The sequence below is a fragment of the Mesoplodon mirus genome (genome assembly GCF_964341445.2).
Source record: "Mesoplodon mirus genome assembly, chromosome: 4".
NCBI classification, from domain to species: domain Eukaryota; kingdom Metazoa; phylum Chordata; class Mammalia; order Artiodactyla; family Ziphiidae; genus Mesoplodon; species Mesoplodon mirus.
Window position 1 is genome coordinate 47,111,437 of NC_138979.1, and position 23,272 is coordinate 47,134,708.

Consider the following 23,272-nt stretch of genomic DNA (forward strand, 5'->3'; position numbering starts at 1 on the left):
CAGCAGCCGGCAGTCACCCTATTTGTGGGGAGATGCTAACTTTGCATCTTTCCACACCACCATCTTGACTCCTCCCCGCTCTGTTTTTAATTTTTGAGGAACCTCCATACTGTTTTCCATAGAAGATGTACCAAATTATGTTCCCGCCAACAGTGTGCAAGGGTTCCCTTTTCTCCACAGCCTTGCCAGCATTTGTTATCTCTTATCTTTTGATAATAGCCATTCTTACAGGTGTGAAGTGATAGCTCATTGTGGTTTTGATTTACATTTCCCTGGTGATTAGTGATATTGAGCTTCTTCTCGTGCATCTGTTGGCAATCTATTTGTCCTCTTGGGAAAATGTCTGTTCCACTTTTGCCCATTTTTAAATCCAATTGTTTGTTGGGTTTTTTTAATTGACTTTTATGAGATTTTTAAAATATATTTTTAATAGTAACCCTTTATCAGATACATGATTTGCAAATATTTTGTCCCATTCAGTAAATTACCTTTAGTCTTGTTGATGCTTTCCTTTGATGTGCAGAAGCTTTTTAGTTTGATGTAGTCCCATGTGTTTATTTTTGCTTTTGTTGCCTTTGGTTTTGGTGTCAGATCCAAAAAAATAATCACTAAGACTGATGTCGAGGAGCTAGCCACCTATATTTTTCTTTTAGGAGCTTTATGGTTTCAGGTTTTACATTCAAATGTTTAATCCATTTGAGTTTACTTTTGTGTATGATGTAAGATAACAGTCCATTTTCTTCTTTTTACATGTGGCTGTCCATTTTTCCCAGCACCATTTATTGAAGAAACTATCCTTTCCCCTTTGTATATTCTTGGCTCCTTTGTCATAAATTAATTGAGCTTATATGAGTGAGTTTATTTCTGGGCTCTGTATTCTGCTCCATTGATCTATGTGTCTGTTTTCATGCCGATACCATACTGTTTTGATTACTGCAGCTTTGTATAATAGCTTGAAATCGGGAAAATGCCATTTTTCTTGGATAGTGTATGTAGATCTGTTATTATATAATATCTTTTTACGTGTAAGTATTAGAAATCTATAATTTGAAGAATAAGGTAAGTTATAAAATACTAATAATTGGGGGCTTATACCAGTCAGACACAATGTAAACCTTTTACCTATTTTATCTCATTTAATTCTCAAAGTATTATTTTGAAATAAATATTACTGTCCTCATTTTAAAAAATGAGGAAACTGAAGCTTAGAGAAGTTCAGTAGATTGCCTAAGGACTTACAGATGGTATGTAATTTCACTGAGATCCAAACTACAATTAATTATTAACAATTAGTTTTAATATGTCTCGGTTTAGTATCATTTATTATTAATATATGGTGTTTACTTTTTATCTGTAGATGTCCATTATTGTCTGAAGGGACAGTTCATTTACGTTCAGACACTAAGGTATGAAATCAAACTTTTTGTGAATGTGATTATATTCTGTAGAATTTAGGTTGTTTTTTAGATTTTTCTCTCTTTTTTTGTATTTATTATTCTCACTTTTATTGTGTTTGTTGCGGGTAGGGTAGGGGGTGTTTTCTTTAAAATGCTTTTCCTGAGTCACAAGAACTCCAGGACCCATGCCTGTGAGTGGGCAGCTGGCACATGTCACTCCTGCAACATTTCTGGAAAGAAGGATGAGGTGGGCAGGCAGGCTCTCCCCCAAAGAGCTCCCCAGGCCAGCTCTGCCAGCCTCGGCCCCTCTGAAAAAGAAACCCAAACCCCAGAAGCACCCCACCCCTTGGGCTCACGAAGCTGGGTGTGCATCCCCACTACCCCACAAGCGGCTTCCTCTCCCTCCTTCCTAACCCCCTTTCCTTGGGCTTCTCCATGCTCCCCTTGTGGGCACTTCAGCCCCAACCTGCCTGCTTCCCGCGCTGCCCTGGAAGATGCTTTCGTATTTGCCGGGCTTGCCTGTCGTCTACAAGACCCAAGATGCTCACCCAGTGCATTCCAGCTGATTCTGGCTGGGCACCCTTCCCCCACCCCTGGTTGCCTCTACCTGTGACAGTGCACTGGCCTATGGGGTAGAGGCAACCAGTCCCACCAGCCTCCCACTAGTTTGAAGGGAACAGGTCCTAGGGCCCGCAGCACGCCTTCCAGTAACAGCTAGAAATAGAATATTAGCCTTGATATTCAGAAGGGATGTCTTTATGAAATGTTGCTCGTAAAATGAATTGAGTCCTTTTTTGTCTCATAACTTCACTGAACAATTTGGAGATACATTGGAAAAATTCTAAGTGAAATTCAGTTTTCTCTCCGAAGCCCAAATTTACTAGATAGAAGATCTGAAAAAGAAAAGTATTCATATACAAAGAAGGTGATTGGGAAGGTTTATTCATTCATTTAATTATTTACAGTGTGTAGAGATCACTATTCTAGGTGCTAGGCACACTGGGATGTACAAATTCCCTACCCATGGGAATCTAGACCTAAGGAATAGTATACGTGGAGGCCTATCTGAAGAATAATCGGTGAGGAGAATTAAATTCTGTGAATCAGAACATCCAGTTTAACATTCCGCTAACTAGTTGAATATCCTTGAATCTTTGGGACTCATTTTCTTGTCTTTAAATCTCTTTGTCCTAGTAATAACTAGGTCTTTTCCAGGTATACAATTTTGGATTCCTTAAAATATAATTTGATTAATTCTCTGAAAATAGGAATTCTTCTATGTAGCAATCTAGCAATTCTGTGTATTACACAGTTGCCTTCCTTGGCAAGTGATTAGAGTCTAATTAATTAATTGTTTAAATTCTTTTCATGTAGCCAAAGACCAAAAACTTTGATCCAATAAACAAAGTTCAAAACAAATTACACTCTGCAAGTAAAGGAAGGAAATCAAATTCAAGGTATAGTACAGTTTTTAAAGTATTACTTTTTAAAAAATTTTATAATTTATACTATCATTGTTCTTAATAAGATCTGTTTCTCTAGATCTTTTTATACCCAAAATATACAAAATTGTACTCTGTATTTCTTCTCCACATTTAATAATTTAAAACATCTTCTAATCAGAAATGTCTTGCAACAGTTAATGAACATTTTGTATTGTTCTCTTAAGCAAAATTGCCACATTTCAAATTTTTTAAATGTTATTTTTAGCTAGATGTTTTCTTAGATCTGAAACTAGAACCTAGATGTCTTTCTCTGCCTAGTTCTCTCAAATAGACTTATACTTTTTGAACACCATGCATTATTGTATTTATTGAGATACAGAATGATTTTGGCATGCTTTCAATAAAACTACAGTATAGTTATAATTTACATTCTATTGTTTTTGGTGAGAAAGAATTCAAGACTGTTTTTAGTACTTTAAGCATAAAAAGGGGACCCAAGAGGTTCTTTAGGATAGTAGACCTTCTAGAAAAGGAGGGTCACATCTGCAGTGGATGGTACCAACCAGCTTCTAATTCACAGTAAATTGTTAAATTTATGTCTGTTGCTTACCCAAACTGATAATTGCATTATAATTCTAGAAGAATCTTTGTTAATCCTTGTGTCTTTTAATTGGCTAAGTAAAGTTTTTGTTTTTTGAACAAAAGAGACAAAAAAATAGGGTGAAAGGATAAGGAAGAAAAAAACTAAAATTGATAGAAGAGAACATATGTTACATACATAAGTACTGTACATACGTAAGTACTGTACATACATACATAACTGGAAAGGGTTATCTTATTTTCAGACTTCAAGTTTACTTTTTAAATAAAATGTTCTTTTTCCAAAAGAATTCTAAAGCATTTGCTTATGTGTTAAAAGTAAGTTAGGCTTTAAAGTAAGTAAAAGGTTAAAAGTAAGGCTTTCGGAAGCAAACTTGATGGATTAGGCCTGACCCATTCCTCAACGCCTTTAGAAGTGACTTCCATTTCATATTTCTCTCTTCATTAAAGAAAAAAAAATCAACTTTTGGTAAACTTTGATCCTGCTTAAAATATGTTTTTTTAAGGTGGAAAAAAGAGTTTGAGCTAAGAACTGTTCACTCTGTAATTCTTTCTTAAGAGGTATTATTCTTCAGTGTTTGTAGAGTTATGACTAGAGTGATATCAAATTGTACAGTTCTACTCCAGCAGCATGTAAAATTAAAAGCCACAGGCTGGATTTCACCTAGGAGGCCAAGCTCAGTACTCTTAGTTTTGATGTTCACTTGTTTGGGAGTGTTGACCTAGAACAAATAATTCTCCAGCAAAAAAATGGGTTTATTCGGGATCAGCAGAATATTGCACTTCAGGGTCTGCAACGATGGCGAGCCACGTGCAAGTCTGCACACAGCAAGTCAAGGAGAACTCTTTTATAGAGGGAAAAAGGAAGTTGGGAGGGCTAGAGTAAACAAAGGCTTTTCATTACCTGACTTGTTGCCAGGAGTGAAGAGGAACCTTCCTTCACACCGCGGGGCTCTGCTGTTGTCTCAGGGTGTGAGAGCTCCCCCTGCTGGTCTGCTGACTGTTTAATTGAGGCTTCTGTTTATTAATATTTTACACTGGCCATGTCTAAGTGGCCTCATAAAGCCTCCTCTAGCTCAGTGGTTGTGTGATTCATAAAGATTGAAAGTCTCCTAAGTCTCTTGGAATACAGTCCTTGAAAGTATCAATTGTAGATTTCATCATAAATTTAAAATTTATAATAATTTTGATCTTTTTTATTTGGATAAAAGTCCTATCTGGGAGTCATATCTCCTTTTTATATTATATGTATATAATATATAATGTGCCTATATGTGTTTTTTTTAGAATAAAATTGAAATACTCTGATGTACAAACTGCCAGCGATGTTGCCATTCCAGAGGATTTCTCAGACTTTTCTCTCGCAAAAACAATTAGCAAAATTGAAGGGCAACTGGAAGAAGAAAGCTTACCTGATTATATAGATGATGGTATTTTTTGTGGTGTTAGTGAAGACATTGGAACAGGTAGGTTGTTTTTTGTTTATTTTTATCCTTATATCACAATTATTTAGAAAATGTAGTGATGTCTTGCATTTGTTTAATGAAATAAAATTGGTTTTGAGTCAATAATTGTTGAAAATGGATGATGGGTGAGTAGGGTTTCATTGAACTCATCTCACTACTGTATATGTTTGATTTTTTCCATTGTAAAAAGTAAAATTGAAAAGAACTATCTGGGGATTTCCCTTGTGGTCCAGTGGTTAGGACTTGGTGCTTCTACTGACGTGGCCTTGGGTTCAATCCCAGGTCGGGGAGCTAAGATCCCACAAGCCGTGTGGTGTGGCTAAAAAAAAAAAAAAAAAAAAGAGAGAGAGAGAAAAGAAAAAAAAAAAAAAAGAACTATCTGGTATTGGTTTCATTGACCACTTTTCAAATAAGTTAAATGCCCCATAGCTTAGCATTAAAACATTGAAATACATTTTTAAAAACCATATTTCTTTGAATTCCTTCCATTTAATGTTACTGAATTCTCTTTATTGTGTGTTAAATCAACACATGTTAAAGGATAAATGAATTATTGATGTAGCATCAGGTAAAATAATGAATTTTCTAATGAATATTACTTTCTTTCTTATAAATGCATTCTCTGCATACCACTAGAAAACTAATACTTAGTCTAGATCATCAAAAACATGTTAGTTATCAGTAGTACCTCTAAAATTATTGAATTTATGAGGAGCCACCTATGCTATTATAAACTTAAAAAAAGACAGTCGAGTGTATATGAACAGTTAATGCTGAACTATAATTAATTGTAGGTTCAGGCAAACTGCTTTAGCCTCTCTGTAATAGCAATTTCTTCACTTGAAAATGTAGCAGTTTGTATTAAATGATCATGAAGTTTACCCTTAAAATTCTCTGATTCTGTGAAAATCACAACGATTTACATGTATAATGATTTTTGTGCTACATGCTAGTTAGTCATAAACGCAGATTAATTCATTTATGCATTTATTACATTTACTGACCTATCCAAGCTTTCTGGGGCTAATTGTTAGGAACGAAGGTAAGTGAAGCGAAGAGTTAACCTTCATGCCTCTGTTAAGATACCTTCAGGGATGCAATGGTCACATGTTGGCTGTTCCTCAGTTTACAGTCACCCATAGCCTTGTTAACAAAGGTCCTCTTCCCAGTATGGGAACCAGCACAGACTACCTTAAATTACTGCTTTTTTTCTTATTGCTGAATGACCTCTCTGCCACTTTGCATCCCTGTCTTCCCTTTTCAGAATCTTTGGCCAAGGTGTCTCCCCTTTTAGGGGAGTTTTCACTTATTCCACATGATTGCCTAGAATGGCTGGGTTATGTGTGGGAGGAAACAATAAAAAAAGTAGTTTAGGAGCACAGACTGCTTTATAAGACTAAAGTTGGAGTGGGATGGGTGGGGAGGTTAATGCTGTGGACCAACAGAGACAGAGCCCTCAAATCCTTGATGATGCTACCGCGGTTAGAGTTGGGGAGAAAAAGAGATGTGAAAAGTCATGCTCTCCCATTGCTTCTTCCTCCTTTCCCCCTAGAGACCAACGACTGCAAACTTCACACTTTTAAGTTTATCATTTCCCTTCTGTCCTCTGCTAACCTGGAGTTACATGAGAAGCTAGAAGGAATGTTGAGGCTGGAAAAAGCTAGGTGGGGTTAGAGCCAACCATTGTTCATTGGCTCCATGTAACACGGGGGACACTTCATAAGAAGAGCTTTGAAACAGGAAGTATGTGTGGAGATTTATTGTGCTCTGCGGAATTTGTCCTAATAACTGTCAGAGGCTATTCAGAGTGTTTACTCAAGGTAAGTCCCATGAGGGCAAACCTTGTCTTATAATATCTGTATTATGCCTGGAACATAGTAGAGACTTGATGTATATCTTTTTTTTTTTTTTTTTTTTTTTTTTTTTTGGCTGCGTTCAGTCTTTGCCTCTGGGCACGGGCTTTCTCTAGTTGCGGCGAGTGGGGGCTACTCTTCATTGCGGTGCGTGGGCTTCTCATTGCAGTGGCTTCTCTCATTGTGGAGCACGGACTCTAGGCATGTGGCCTTCAGTAGTTGTGGCATGTGGGCTCAGTAGTTGTGGTTCGCAGGCTCTAGAGCACAGGCTCGGTAGTTGTGGCGCATGGGCTTAGTTGCTCCACGGCATGTGGGATCTTCCCGGACCAGGGCTCGAACCCGTGTCCCCTGATTCTTAACCACTGTGCCACCAGGGAAGTCCTGATGTATATCTTTTTAATGAATGATTGAATGAATTATGAGTGAGTTCTAAGTTCAGTTTTTACTTTATTTACTTTTATAGGCCTAAAACCCTCAGAGATTTACTGATATTATTGAATAAAGAACTTTTGATAGCAATGAAATACCAAAGATAGATCTTCGTGAGGGGTTTGTGGGAGAAAGCTTCGGCAGTAAGGTATTAGTGCTTTCTTTTGCTTCTCAGACATGTCACTACATTTTAACATCTGTGAAATTGGGATGTGTATTACAGTCAGTGGCATTTTATAATTACAATGGCTGGGATTGAAGTTGAGTTTTGCTAGAGAGGATTTGTGTTTGCTTTTGCCAAACACCTGGGGGCATTACCGATCTGAGACCACTTTAAGTTCTGTTTGAGGTGTTTCGAACCACCTGGGTAAGTATGAATTCAGTCTGCAAACTTATGTGAGTACTTGGCTTGTGGTTCTGATTCTCAGGAAAAGTTTTTGTTTTTTTCCTCTTTCTTTACTTGGTTCCAGTGTAACAGTTCCTTTCTGTTGGATGGATTTTTCATTTACCTCTACATTAGGGGTATGTAGTGTCTTGAGTGTTCCCAAACAGGGATCTCCTATTAGACTCCCCATCTTGAGCCTTTTTTTCCCTCATAAAATAATAGTCTGTCTTACAATTGATGGCATCTTAGATTCAGTGAAAGACAATAAATATTATTATTAAATTGACACAGAAGCACAGATCAGATATCTGAAGGCCAAACTCCATGTTATGCAGGAGGAATTGGATAATGTTGTATGTGAATGCAATAAAAAGGTAAGTTTTTAAAACCTTTCAGAATAAATGCTGTAATATTCAAAGTCATTTTAGGAGCAGTTTTCAATTTTATTTTAAAAATAGCTTCATTGAAGTATAATTCACAGTTAACTTTTAAATTCAGAAATTTAAATACTGAACTTTATTCTGAGATGTTGAATTTTCACAGAGCTGAAGAATTTTAAATACTTGCTAGCAATTAGAATGCTCTGTATTAGACTTACAAGTGTAAGCTATTAAGTGCAAATAAAACATCTGACTTCCATTTTGAGGATGAAAATAGAATGTAATTCATTTTTCTTAGTGAAATGGGTATAAATATCTCACCAAAGATCATACGAAGCTCCTTTATGTTTTCTGCTTTATGTTTTGATACCAAATCATGTATGTTTTTCCATATAATCTATAATTTCATAACTATAGGAGGATGAAATTCAGGATTTAAAGTCTCAACTGAAAAATTCTGAAGGAGATTGTATGAGACAGCAGCGGACAATTAATTTGCAACAGTCTCAAACAGAAAAGTATAAAACTCTTTTTGAAGAAGCAAGCAAAAACTGTGATGGATTACAGCAACAGTTGTCTTCAGTAGAAAGGGTAATAATTTTGCTATTTTTTCCTAATCTAATGCCAAAGATGCACAAAAACATATAAGTTACATGTTTGCATAGACACCACTTTTCATTGTTTAGTTATTTTGTTAGTGTATACTAAAAACTCTTCCCCCATTATTAGGAGAGTATTTTTTAACAGCTTTATTGAGATATAATTCACAAACATCTCACCCTTTATACAATTTGGTAGCTTTTAGTGTATTCACAGAGTTGTGCAACCATCACCACTATCAAGTTTAGAATATTTTCATCACCCAAAAAGTCACCCCATACCCTTTAGCCTCAGTACCTCTACCCTCTTCCCCTAATCTCCTCCAGCCCTAGGCAACTTCTCATTTATTTTCTGTCTTGATAGATTTGCCTATTCTGGACATTTCTGGATATGTAGAATCATACAATATGTGATACTTAGTAACCAACATTTTTCACTTTAAGTATTGTTTTTAGGGTTCATCAACACTGTAGCATGTATCAGCACTCCATTGCTTTTTATAGAGTAATATTCTTTCTTATAGAGTATATGGATGTAATACATTTTATTTATCTGTTTATCAGTTGATGGACATTTGGGTTGTTTCTACTTTTGGGCTGTTTTGGATAATGCTGCTGTGAACATTCATGTACAATTTTTTGTGTAGATATATGTTTTTGTTTTTCTTGAGTATATACCTAGGAGTAGAATTGGTAAATTATAACCTTACATTTAACCTTTTGAGGAACTGCAGGCTGTTTTCCAAACCAGCTATACCATTTTTACATTTATACCAGCAGTATATAAGGGTTCCAATTTCTCCACATCCTACCAACACACGTTAGATTGGTGGTACCAATCCCCCGTGGATACTGAGGGATGACTCTATACAGTTCTAATATGAATTTTGACAAATGCATAGTCACATAGCCATCACCGTAATTGAGATACAGAACACTTTCATCATACCAAAAAATTTCTCTGTGAATTTAGTCAAGTCCTCTCCCTACTTCCAACCTCAGGCAACCACTGATCTGTTTTTGATTCTTATATTTTGGCCTTTTCCAGAATGTCATATAAATAGAATTACATCGTAGCTTCCTGAGTCCAATCACTTAGCATAATGCATTTGTGATTCATCCATGTTGTAGTCTGTTCCTTTTTATTGTTGACTGTAACATTGAATGGGTATTCCACATTTTGTTGACCTTCTCATCTGGAAAGAAAAATTAATTATAGTATCTAATAGTCTAAGCCTGTGCTGTCAAAAATGGTAGCCACTCATATGTGGCTAGTCCAACTTGTGACGTGCTGTAAGTGTAAATCAACATCAAATTTTGAAGATTAAATACAAAAAATGATGCAAAATCTCATTAATATTTTAATGGTTACATGTTGAAATGATAATATTTTGGATATACTGGGATAAGTGAAATATAGTAATAAAATTTATTTTATGTATTTCTTCTTAAAGTGACTGCTAGGAAATTTAAAATTACATACATAGTTTGTACTATGTTTCTATTGCTCTAAGAAATAAAGGCAAGTGGTCTAAGAAAAAACAAGCTGTTATATCTGGGAAACAACTGTTTTAATTTGTCACTTTACCATTTGTCATCATCCATCCAAGCTGTGGTCATTTCACTACTCTAGTCCACATAACTTGCCTGCATCTTTGATTCTTTTCTTGTTCTTGGCTCTCATACCCAATCCTGTGTTTTCTTTCTTCTAAATGTTTTCATTCATCTCTTCTTTTCAATTCCCATTGCCACTTCTTGGTTCAGGCTATTATTATCTTACTTCTGAATCCTTCTCATTAGTTATTTTATGTCCTTTCTCTTTTTCTTATCCACGGTATTCTGTACCCTGTCAAAAGATTAATATTCTCAAAGGACCACATTGATTATAACTCTACTTTTATTTGAGCAGAAAAGGAACTAACATTTTTTGAGTGTTACATGCCAGGTAAAACACATTGTACAAAAGAGAAACTGAGTCTGAGAGGATAAGCAAATTGCCTAAGGTCAAACAGGAATGGCAGAGCAGGATTCAAACTCTGTTTATCTGACTTTGTAAATCACGTAGACTCTTTCTCCAACTCCCCAGAATTAAATAGACTTAAACACACAGCTGTTCTAAAATCTCGTTATTTAGAATTAATATTTGAAACTTTTAGTTCACAGTGAATGTACTAAGGCATTATGACACATTGGCTAGCTGAAGATTTTTATGAAAATTTGCACTGGCTCTGAGCTTCTCAGCTTGAATTCCTATCTATCTACCAGCCAGAGAGGCATAACATAACTCTCCTGGATTATGTGAAACTCAAGATTGAATCTTCTTGCTAATTCATTTTTTATATCTCTAGAAAAAAATCTAGTGTACAGTTCAATGAAATGCAAAACAGAGCTTAAGTAGCTGCTTCCGTAAACCTGCAAAAACCAACTATTAAAACATTGTTATGTATATTAACTTATTTTAGCTGCTGATTCTAACAGATGGAGTCATTTTTAAAATATAAAGACAGAGGGCTTCCCTGGTGGCGCAGGGGTTGAGTCCGCCTGCCGATGCAGGGGACACGGGTTCGTGTCCCCGTCCGGGAAGATCCCACATGCTGCGGAGCGGCTAGGCCTGTGAGCCATGGCCACTGAGCCTGCGTGTCCGGAGCCTGTGCTCTGCAACGGGAAAGGCCACAACAGTGAGGGGCCCGTGTACCGCAAAAAAAAAAAAAAAAAAAAAATTAAAAAGAAAAAAAAACAGAAAGCATTTTACTCCAGCTTTGGATTTTATTTTTCTATCACTCCCCCAAATTTCCTTTGTGTCTCTACCCCATAAATCCCCAGTCTCTAATCATAACCCCAGGCAGCCACTGATTTGTTTTCCTTGTTATAAAATTTCGTATAGATGGAATCCTAAGTATGTACTTCTTTGCATCTGTCTTCTTCAGCATAATGTTGTTGACATTCATCAGTGTTGTTGCTTGTTTTGTGATTCATTCCCTTGTATTGCTGAGTGGTATTTATTTATGGATTTATACATTTCGTCTGTTCAACAGTTGATGGGAATTTGAGTTGTTTCCAGCTTTGGACTATAAAAAATAAAGCCACTATGAATTTTCATGTACAAGTTTTTGTGTAGATACATGTTTTTGTGTAGACACATTCAGTATCATTCATGATGTTGATTAAATACCTAGTAGTAGAACTTCTGAGTATTATGGAGAGTATATGTTTAACTTTTTAAGAAACTGTCAAACTGTGTTCTAAAGTGATTGTACCATTTTTCATTCCCAATAGCAATGTATGAGAGTTCCAGTTACTCTATATCCTCACTTAACACTTGATATCATCAGTCTTTTTAGTACTAGCCACTCTAGAGGGGTAGAAGTAGTATCTCAGTATAGGCTTATTTGTATTTCCCTGATAACTATTGATCTTGAGCATGTTTTCATATGCTTATTGGTTGTTCATATATCTTCTTTTGTTATGTGTATGTTCAAAATTTTTGCCCAATTTAAAAACATTTGGTTGTAGTAAGAGTCCTTTTTGCTTCCTTATATAGTTTCTTTGCTAGGAAGAATATGTATTCTGAATAGTTTCTCCCAATCTGAATTGACTTTTAAATTTTCTTAACAGTGTCTTTTGAAACCACACAGTGTGTGGTTTTGTGCTTTTTTCATCCTATTTGAGAAGTCTTTGCCCACGAATTTTATTAGTGTATATAAGTCTATTTGGATTTTCCATTACTTTTTGAGTCAGTTTTGGTAATTTATGATTTTCAAGAAATTTTTCTAACTCATCTAAGTAGTCAAATTTATTGGCATAAATTTGAACATAATATTTATTATATTTTTATTTATAATTTTAATATCTGTGATAATGACCCCATTTCAGTCTTGATATTAATAATTTGTCTCTTCTCTGTTTTATTCTTAATCAGTCTAGTTACATACTTATCAATTTCATTGAACTTTTCAATGATTCAGCATTTGACTTCGTTAGTTTTTCTGTACTGTTTGTCAGTTTTTTATCAATTTCATTGAACGTTTCAATGATTCAGCATTTGACTTCCTTAGTTTTTCTGTACGGTTTGTCAGTTTTCTGTTTATTGATTTCCAACCTCATCTTTAGCATTTCCTTCATACTTATTTGGGCTTAATTTGCTCTTATTTTTCAGGATTCTTAAAGCAGAAGTTTAGATAATTGATTTTCTACTTCTTTTCTCACATAAGCATTTAAAGCTATAAATTTTCTTCTAAGTGCTGCTTTATCTGCATCCCACAAAATTTGAGACTGTCTTTTTATTTTCATTAAGTTCAAAGTATTTTCTAATTTCCTTCCTGATATTTCTTTTCTTTTATTCAACATCTTTATTGGAGTATAATTGCTTTACAGTGTTGTGTTAGTTTCTGCCATATAACAAAGTGAATCAGCTGTATGTATACATATATCCCCATATCCCCTCCCTCTTGTGTCTCCCTCCCACCCCCCCATCCCACCCCTCTAGGTGGTCACAAAGCACCGAGCTGATCTCCCTGTGCTATGCAGCTGCTTGCCACTAGCTATCTCTTTTACATATGGTAGTGTATATATGTCAGTGCTACTCTCACACTTCGTCCCAGCTTACACTTCCCCCTCCGTGTGTCCTCAAGTCCATTCTCTACGTCTCTGTCTTTATTTCTGTCCTGCCCCTAGGTTCATCAGGACCTTTTTTTTTTTTTAGATTATAGACGTGTTAGCATACGGTTATTTCACTCTGTATGACAGACTCTAGGTCCATCCACCTCGCTACAAATAACTCAATTTCGTTTATTTTTATGGCTGAGTAATATTCTGTTGTATATATGTGCCACATCTTTATCCATTCATCTGTCAATGGACACTTAGGTTGCTTCCATGTCCTGGCTATTGTAAATAGTGCTGCAATGAACATTGTGGTACATGACTCTTTGAATTATGGTTTTCTCAGGGTATATGCCCAGTAGTGGGATTGCTGGGTCATATGGTAGTTCTATTTTTAGTTTTTAAGGAACCTCCATACTGTTCTCCATAGTGGCTGTATCAATTTACATTCCCACCAACAGTTCAGGAGGGTTGCCTTTTCTCCACACCCTCTCCAGCATTTATTGTTTGTAGATTTTTTTTGATGATGGCCATTCTGACTGGTGTGAGGTGATACCTCACTGTAGTTTTGATTTGCATTTCTCTAATGATTATTGATGTTGAGCATCCTTTCATGTGTTTGTTGGCAATCTGTATATCTTCTCCGAAGAAATGTCTATTTAGGTCTTCTGCCCATTTTTTGATTGGGTTGTTTGTTTTTTTGATATTGAGCTGCATGAGCTCCTTGCAAATTTTGGAGATTAATCCTTTGTCAGTTGCTTCATTTGCAAATATTTTCTCCCTTTTGAGGGTTGTCTTTTTGTCTCGTTTATGGTGAAACACTATTTTAAAAAATCTCTGATAATACTCTCTTCCAAAGTCTACTTTGTCTAACATTAGTGTAGTAATTGCAGTTTTGTTCTCAGTGTTTGTGTGGTATATCTTTTTTTTAAATTAATTTTTAGTGGATTATAGTTGATTTACAATGTTGTGTTAGTTTCTGCTGTACAGCAAAGTGAATCAGTTATACATATACATAAAACCATTCTTTTTTAGATTCTATTCCATATAGGTCATTACAAAGTATTGAGTAGAGTTCCCTGGGCTATATGGTAGGTTCTTCTTACTTATCTATTTTATATATATGAGTGTGTATATGTCAATCCCAATCTCCCAGTTTATCCGTCCTGCCCCCTCTCCCCCTTGATAACCATAAGTTTTTTTTCTACATCTCTGACTCTATTTCTGTTTTGTAAATAGGTTCATTTGTACCATTTTTTTTAGATTCCATATGTAAGCGATATCATATGATATTTGTCTTTCTCTGTCTGACTTACTTCACTCAGTATGACAATCTCTAGGTCCATCCATGTTGCTGCAAATGGCATTATTTCGATCTTTCTTATGGCTGAGTAATATTTCATTGTATATGTATATTACATCTTCCTTATCCATTCCTCCTTCAACAGACAGTTAGCCATGTCCTGGCTGCTGTAAATGGTGCTGTAGTGAACATTGGGGTAAATGTATATCTTTTTAAATTATGGTTTTCTCTGGATATATGCTCAAGAGTGGGATTGCTAGATCATATGGTAGCTCTATTTTTTTTTTTTTTTTTTGCGGTATGCGGGCCTCTCACTGTTGTGGCCTCTCCCGTTGCGGAGCACAGGCTCCGGACGCGCAGGCCCAGCGGCCATGGCTCACGGGCCCAGCCGCTCCGCGGCATATGGGATCCTCCCAGACCGGGGCACGAACCCGTATCCCCTGCATCGGCAGGTGGACTCTCAACCACTGCGCCACCAGGGAGGCCCGTAGCTCTATTTTTAATTTTTTAAGGAAACTCCATACTGTTCTCCATAGTGGATGTACTAACTTACCTTCCCACCAACTGTGTAGGAGGGTTCCCTTTTCACCATACCCTCCCCAGCATTTATTTTTGTACATTTTTTGTTGATGGCCATACTGACTGATGTGAAGTGATACCTCACTGTATTTTTGATTTGCATTTCTCTAATAATTAGTGATGTTGAGCATCTTTTCATGTACCTCTTGGGCATCTGTATTTCTTCCTTGGTGAAATGTCTGTTTATATCTGCCCATTTTCTGATTGGGTGTTTTTTTGATAATGAGCTGTATGGGCTGTTTGTTTATTTTGGAGATTAATCTCTTGTCCATCACTTCATTTGCATCAATTTTCTCCCATTCTGTGGGTTGTCTTTTCATTTTGTTTATGGTTTCCTTTGCTGTGCAAAAGCTTTTAAGTTTAATTAGGTCCAATTTGTTTATTTTTGGTTTTATTTTCATTCATCTAGGAGGTGAATCAAAAAAGATCTTGCTATGATTTATGTCAAAAAGTGTTCTTCCTATGTTTTCTTCTAAGAATTTTATGGTATCCAGTCTTACATTTAGATCTTTAATCCATTTTGAGTTTATTTTTGTGTATGGTGTTAGAGAATGTTCTAATTTCATCTTTTACATGTAGCTGTCCAGTTTTCCCAGCACCACTTATTGAAGAGACTGTCTTTTGTCCATTGTATATTCTTGCCTCCTTTGTTACAGTTTAGGAGACCATAGGTGCGTGGGTTTATCTCTGGACTTTCTATCACAACCCCAGCAAAGAGAGTCCCTGCTTCCCCACAGCTCCAGCAGGAGTCTTGAGGTTGATTCCCATTAGTTTGTCCCCAAACCAATTACTTTAGCTTTGTGGACTCAGCACTGGACAAGCTTTGGTCAGGTGTTGAGCTCTGGACATGGGAACAGAGGTGGGTGGAAAATGAAGTCCATCCCTCCAAGTCACATGGACTGAGAGTGGCTAAGGGTTGGGTCCCCAAAGAAGAAAAGAGGATCTATTATCTAGAAAAACAACCTGTCCTGAACCTACCATTCTTAGGAAGAAACTAGAACTTGGTCTCTTGGTACAACTCAGACCAGGTAAATGCAGGTGAAAGTATCCAACCCAGAGCGATCCATTCACCCATAGTTGGCGACATCAGTCTGCAGGCTCACTCTCTTATCTTCATCATGTCATGGATAAACAATGCTTTTGTGCACTGACCTTGATCTGTTAGACAAGTTCCCCCAACCTGTTGCTCAACCCAAGGGTACTGCTTAGGCCAACCCTCTCCATGGGGTGTTCCCAGGAATGCAACAATGGTCCCTTGATCTATATTCCTGTTTTTGTGCTAGTACCATACTGTTTTGATTAGTGTGGCTTTGTAGTATAGTCTCAAATGAGGGAGCCTGTTTCCTACAGCCCCATTTTCCTTTTTCAACATTGCCTTGGCTATTCATTGTCTTTTATGTTTGCATACAAATTGTAAAATTATTTGTCCTAATTCTGTAAAAAAGGCTCTGTAAAGAATCAATGACAATGTTGATTCTTCCAATCCAAGAACATGGTATATCTCTCCATCTGTTTGTGCTATCTTTGATTTCTTTCATCCGTATATTATAGTTTTCAGAGTACACGTCTTTTGCCTCCTTAGGAAGGTTTATTCCTAGGTATTTTATTCTTTTGGATGCCGTGGTAAATGGGATTTTTTTCTTTAATTTCTCTTTCTGATCTTTCGTTGTTAGTGTATAGGAGTGCAAGAAATTTCTGTGTATTAATTTTGTATCCTGCAACTTTACTGAATTCATTGATGAGCTCTAGTAGTTTTCTGGTAACATCTTTAGGATTTTCTATGTATAGTATCATGTCATCTGCAAACAGTGACAGTTTTACTTCTTCTTTTCCAATTGAATTCCTTTTATTTCTTCTTCTTTTCTGATTGCCATGGCTAGGACTTCCAAAATTGGAGTAAAAGTGGTTGAAAGTGGACATCCTTGTCTTGTTCCTGATCTTGTTGAATAAAAGTGGTGAGAGTGGACATCCTTTTCTTGTTCCTGATCTTAGAGGAAATGCTTTCAGATTTTCACTGTTAAGAATGATGTTTGGGGCTTCCCTGGTGGCGCAGTGGCTGAGAGTCCACCTGCCGATGCAGGGGACGCGGATTTGTGCCCCAGTCCGGGAAGATCCCACATGCCACGGAGCAGCTGGGCCCGTGAGCCATGGCCGCTGAGCCTGCGCATCTGGAGCCTGTGCTCCGCAACGGGAGAGGCCACAACAGTGTGAGGCCCGCGTACCGCAAAAAAAAAAAAAAAAAAAAAGAATGATGTTTGCGTGGATTTGTCATATATGGCCTTTATTATGTTGAGATAGGTTCCCTCTGTGCCCACTTTCTGGAGAGTTTTTATCATAAATGTGTGTTGAATTTTGTCAAAAGCTTTTTCTGCATCTATTGAGATGATCATATTGTTTTTATTCTTCAGTTTGTTAATGTGGTATATCTCATTGATTGATTTACATATGTTGATGAATCCTTACATCGCTGGAATAAATCCCACTTGATCATGGTGTATGATCCTTTTAATGTGTTGTTGGATTTGGTTTGCTAGTATTTTGTTGAGGATTTTCACGTCTATGTTCATCACTGATATTAGCCTATAATTTTCTTTTTTGGTGGTATCTTTGTCTGGTTTTGGTATCAGGGTGATGGTGGCCTCGTAGAATGAGCTTGAGAATGTTTCTTCCTCTGCCATTTTTTGGAAGAGTTTCCGAAGGATAGGTGTTAACTCTTCTCTAAATGTTTGATAGAGTTTGCCTGTGAAGCCATCTCGTCCTGAACTTTTGTTTGTTGGAAGATTTTTAATCACAGTTTCAATTTCAGTACTTGTGATTGATTTGTTTATATTTTCTATTTCTTCTGGGTTCAGTCTTGGAAAGTTGTACCTTCTAAGAATTTTTCCATTTCTTCTAGGTTGTCCATTTTATTGGCATATAATTGCTTGTAGTAGTCTCTTGTGATCCTTTGTATTTCTGTCATGTCCACTGTAACTTCTTTTTTATTCTAATTTTTTTGATTTGGGTCCTCTCCCTTTTTTTCTTAATGAGTCTGGCTAAAGGTTTATCAATTTGGTTTATCTTCTCAAAGAACCAGCTTTTAGTTTCATTGATCTTTGCTATTGTTTTTTTTCCTTTCTATTTCATTGATTTCTGCTCTGATCTTTCTGATTTTCCTTTTACTAACTTTAGGTTTTGTTTGTTCTTCTTTCTCTAGTTGCTTTAGGTGTAACGTTAGGTTGTTTATTTGAGATTTTTCTTGTTTCCTGAGGTAGGATTGTATTGTGATAAACTTCCCTCTTTGAACTGCTTTTGCTGTGTCCCATAGGTTTTGGATTGTTGTGTTTTCGTTGTCATTGCCTCTAGATATTTTTTATTTCCTTTTTGATTTTTTCAGTGATCCATTGTTTGTTTAGTAACATATTGTTTAGCATCCATGTGTTTGTGTTTTTTACAGTTTTCTTCCTCTAATTGATTTCTAATCTCAAAGCATTGTGGTCGGAAAAGATGCTTGATATGATTTCGGTTTTCTTAAATTTACCGAGACTTGATTTGTGGCCCATGATGTGCTCTATCCTGGATAATGTTCCATGTGTACTTGAGAAGAAGTGCATTCTGCTGCTTTCGGATGGAATGACCTATAAATATCAATTAAGTCTATCTGGTCTAATGTGTCACTTATGGCTTGTGTTTTCCTTATTAATTTTCTGTTTGGATGATCTGTCCACTTGTATAACTGGTGTGTTAAAGTCCCCCACTGTGATTGTGTTACTGTTGATTTCCCCTTCTAAGGCTGTTAGCATTTGCCTTGTATATTGATGTGCTCCTATGTTGAATGCAAAGATATTTACAATTGTTATATCTTCTTCCTGGATTGATCCTTTGGTCATTATGTAGTGTTCTTCCTTGTCTCTTGTAACAGTCTTTAATTTAAAGTCTATTTTGTCTGATATGAGTATTGCTACTTCAGCTTTCTTTTGATTTCCATTTGCTTGCAATATCTTTTTCCATCCCCTTACTTTCAGTCTGTATGTTTCCCTAGAGTTGAAGTGTGTCTCTTACAGACAGCATATTTACGGGTCTTGTTTTTTTATCTATTCCGCTAGTCTGTGTCTTTTGGTTGGGGCATTTAGTCCATTTACATTTAAGGGATATCGATATGTATGTTCCTATTGCCAGTTTCTTAATCGTTGTGGGTTTGCTTTTGTAGGTCTTTTTTCTTCCCTTCCTCTTTTGTTCTTTTCTCTTGTGGTTTGATGACCATCTTTAGTGTTGTGTTTACGTTTCTGTTCCTTTTTTGTGTGTGTATCTATTGTAGTTTTGGGTTTGCTGTTCCCATGAGGTTTTGATATAGCAGTCTATATATGTACAAGGTTGTTTTAAGTTGCTGGTCTCTTTCCCCCCTAGAGAAGTTCCTTTAGCATTTATTGTAAAGCTGGTTTGGTGATGCTGAATTCTCTTAGCTTTTGCTTGTCTGTAAAGCTTTTGATTTCTCTGTCAAATCTGAATGAGAACCTTGCTGGGTAGTGTATTCTTGGTTGTAGGTTTTTCCCTTTCATTGCTTTAAGTATATCGTTCCACTCCCTTCAGACCTGCATAGTTTCTGCTGAAAAATCAGTTGTTATCTTCTGGGGATTTTCTTGTATGTTAAATGTTGCTTTTCTCTTGTGGCTTTCGATATTTTTTCTTTGTCTTTAATTTTTGTCAGTTTGATTAATATGTGTCTAAGCATGTTCCTCCTTGGGTTCATCTTGTATGTGATTATCTGCACTTCCTGGAGTTGAATGATGGTTTACAGTCTCATGTTAGGGAAGTTTCAGCTATAATATCTTCAGATGTTTTCTCAGACCCTTTCTCTTTCTCTTCTCCTTCTGGGATCCTATAATGCGAATGCTGGTGCATTTAATATTGTCCCAGAGGTCTCTGATACTGTCCTCATTTCTTTTCATTCTTTTTTCTTTGTTCTGTGGCAGTGATTTCCACCATTCTGTCTTCCAGGTCACTTATTCATTCTTCTTCCTCAATTATTCTCCTGTTGATTCCTTCTAGTGTATTTTTTTTCAGTTATTGTATTGTTCATCTCTGTTTGTTCTTTAACTCTTCTAGCTCTTTGTTAAACATTTCTTGTATATTTTTGATCTGTGCCTCCATTCTTTTTTCCAAGATTTTGTATCATCCTTACTATCATTACTCTGAATTCTTTTTCAGGTAGATTGCCTATCTCCTCTTCATTTAGTTGTTCTTGTGGGTTTTTATCTTGTTCCTTCATTTGCAACATATTTCTCTGTCATCTCATTTTCTAGTTTTTTGTGTTTGGGGTCTCCTTTCCACAGGCTGCAGGATCGTAGTTCTGCTTGCTTTTGGTGTCTGCCCCCTGGTGGGTGAGGCTGGCCCAGGGGCTCATGCAAGCTTCCTGGTGGGAGGGACTGGTGCCTGCCATTTGATGGGTGGAGCTGTGTGGGTCTTTTCTCTCTGGTGTGCAGGGCTGTGTCAGAGGGTGAGTTTTGAGGTGGCTGTGAGCTCAGTACGATTTTAGGCAGCCTTTCTTCTGATGGATGGGGCTGTGTTCCTATCTTGATGGTTGTTTGGCCCTAGGCTTCCCAGCACTGGAGCCTGCAGGTTGTGGGGTGGGGCTGGGTCATGGTGCCAAAACGTGGACCTTTAGGAGAGCTCACTCTGATCAGTATCCCTGTGGCTTCTGCTGCCAGTGTCCTTGCCCTCACAGTGAGCTATAGTTGACCTTTGCCCCTCCAGGAGACCCTCAAAGACCCCTATCTAGGTGTAGCCATGTTCCTCTGGAAATACTGCTTTATGCTGGGTCCCAGTGCACGTGAGACCTTGTGTGCATCCTCCAAGAGTGGAATCTTTTTCCTCCAGTCCTGTGGAGCTCCTGCACTCAAGCGCTGCTGGCATTGAAGCCTAAATGCTCTGGGCGGTTCTTCTGCCAAAGGCCAGACCCTCAGACTATCTTGTAGGGCCATTTTATGTGGGAACGTCCCTGTGTAGCCTGCGTGGTTTAATATTTTTTGGTGTGAGGGCTGTTTTTAGTGTGAATGTCTGCCGCCTCTTTCCTCACTGTATGTTGGCCATTGTCCCCTTTATAGGAGGTGTGACTGATGTTGTGGTGGCTAGAGCCTGCACTGGATATTGAGCAGAGCCTCCCCTTTGCTCTGTGGTTGTCACTGCCAAGTCAGAGGTGGGGTCTTCTCCATAGTTGTTGGATTAGAGACCCCAGATCTATTTCTTGGCTGTGTTTCTGGTCTGTGGTGTGAGGTTGGAGGGATTGGAGCACTCACATTGGGAGGGAAGCCACTGAGTATTCCTCCTCTGGAGCTATTCACCTGTGGTGTGCTCTGTTATGTCACCTTTCACCTGTTGTTCAAGCTGTCATATTACACTGTTGTTGGCACTGCTCTCGGCTCCACCTTAACTGTGGGTATGCTGGCAATTGGCCTGGTGTCTCTCAGATGTTGTTTTCACCAGGCCACCAGTGTAGATCCACTGGACCCTCTGTGGGTGCTGTGGGGGCAACTCAGACGCTGGCCTGGTCCAACCCCCATGTGTATGTGCCTGCATAGTCTACAGCTGCTAAAGGTAGACCCGTCTTGGCTGCAGGAGCACTCGTCGTCCATTTAGATGTTCCGTAGCCACTGAGTTTACAAAGTCAGTCGCAGTGGTGTCAATTTATGGTTTGCCCAGCTGTGAGGAGAGATTTCAGCTTTTCTTCCTTAGTTGCATGGCCCCTGGGGCTCAGCTGTGGTTTCAGCCCCACCTCTGCATGTGGGCCACCCACAGGGGTCTGTTTCTGAGGCTGCCCCGGAGTACATGAGTCCGCCCTGGTGAGGAGGGGCATGGAGATGGTGGCGGCCAGGGTCACTGGAGCCCTGGTGGGGACAGGGCACACAGGGGATCCAGCGGCTGCAGGCTCAAGAGAGCCAGCCCCAGTGGGGGCCCTTCCTAGTGCCTGGGGAGGCAGGGGCTGGCACATGGGGAGGCAGGGGCTGGCACGTGGGGAGAGAGGCTGCAAATGGCTCTGCCCCTTGTGTGTCACTCGACAGTGGCTCTTCGCTTCTGTGGCGGTCTGCACTTCTTCCACAAGCATTCCCAGTTGTGGATTTCCTCACTCCTGTCCTCTCAGGCTGCCTCCTCACAGCCAACATCAGTCCTCTCCCCAAGTTTGCTTTTCAAACCCCACATTCCAGCACCCAACCCATGGCCACACCAGTAGACACATGTCTCAGGCAGGGCATGCAGGGCTGTGGCATGGACCCTCTCTGTAGGTCTCACTCTGTCCTGCCTGCCACAGATTGGTTGCTGCGCTCTCCTCTGATAGCCCCTAAGGCTCCCCTTCTGTCCCATCTGATCTCCTCGCCAGTGAGGGGGCTTCCCTGGATGTGATAACCTCTCCTTTCTTTCAGCACCCCCACCTCAGGGGCGCAGGTTCTGTCCCACTTCCTCTCCTCTTCCTTTTCTCTTCTTTCTTTCATCCTACCTGGTTATGTGGGAATCTTGTCCTTTTAGGTGTCTGAGCTCTTCTGCTAGTGTTCAGCTGGTGCTCTATGAGAATCATTCCATTTGTAAATGTATTCTTGATGCCTTTGTGGGGATAGATGAACTCCACGTCCTCCTATTCCTCCATCATCTTGACTCTCTTTTGTCATCTTTTTACTTTTAATCTGTCTCTGTACTGAAAATTGGTTTGTTATAGAACCCATATAATTGGTTTTTGCTTCTCTATCCACTCTGACAGTCTTTGTGTCTTACTGGAACGTTCAGTCCATTTACATTAAAGCAGTTTTTGATGTTTGGATTTAAACCTACTATCTTCCTATTTGTTTTCTCTTTTTCCCAACTGTTAACTTTGTTACATTTTCCTCCTTTGAATTGAATATTTTTTAGTATTCCATTTTTTCCCTCCACTATTAGCTGTCTTAAATCTAGTCTTAGATTTAAGGTTTACAATATACATATTTAACATATCACAGTCTACCTTCAAATCATGTTATACTATTTCATGCATAATATAACACTCTCATACTCCATCTGCTTCTTTTGTGGTCATACCTTTATTTTTATTTATTTATTTTTTTCTTTTGTGGTACGCGGGCCTCTCACTGTTGTGGCCTCTCCCGTTGCGTAGCACAGGCTCTGGACGCGCCGGCTCAGTGGCCATGGCTCACGGGCCCAGCCGCTCTGCAGCACGTGGGATCTTCCCAGTCCGGGGCACAAACCCGTGTCCCCTGCATCGGCAGGCA

At 38.3% G+C, this 23,272-nt stretch overlaps 1 protein-coding gene across 3 annotated transcripts in view; it reads left to right on the plus strand.

The window, feature by feature from the left end:
• Positions 1–23,272, plus strand: part of TEX9 (testis expressed 9) — a 212,774-nt gene that overhangs the window by 162,994 nt on the left and 26,508 nt on the right. For all 3 annotated transcript variants that reach the window (XM_082617097.1, XM_082617096.1, XM_082617098.1), the window contains 5 exons: positions 1,358–1,406; positions 2,772–2,854; positions 4,730–4,908; positions 7,867–7,949; positions 8,373–8,546. In XM_082617097.1, coding sequence (XP_082473223.1) covers positions 1,358–1,406; positions 2,772–2,854; positions 4,730–4,908; positions 7,867–7,949; positions 8,373–8,546 — 568 coding nt within the window. The remainder of the gene's footprint in view (positions 1–1,357; positions 1,407–2,771; positions 2,855–4,729; positions 4,909–7,866; positions 7,950–8,372; positions 8,547–23,272) is intronic.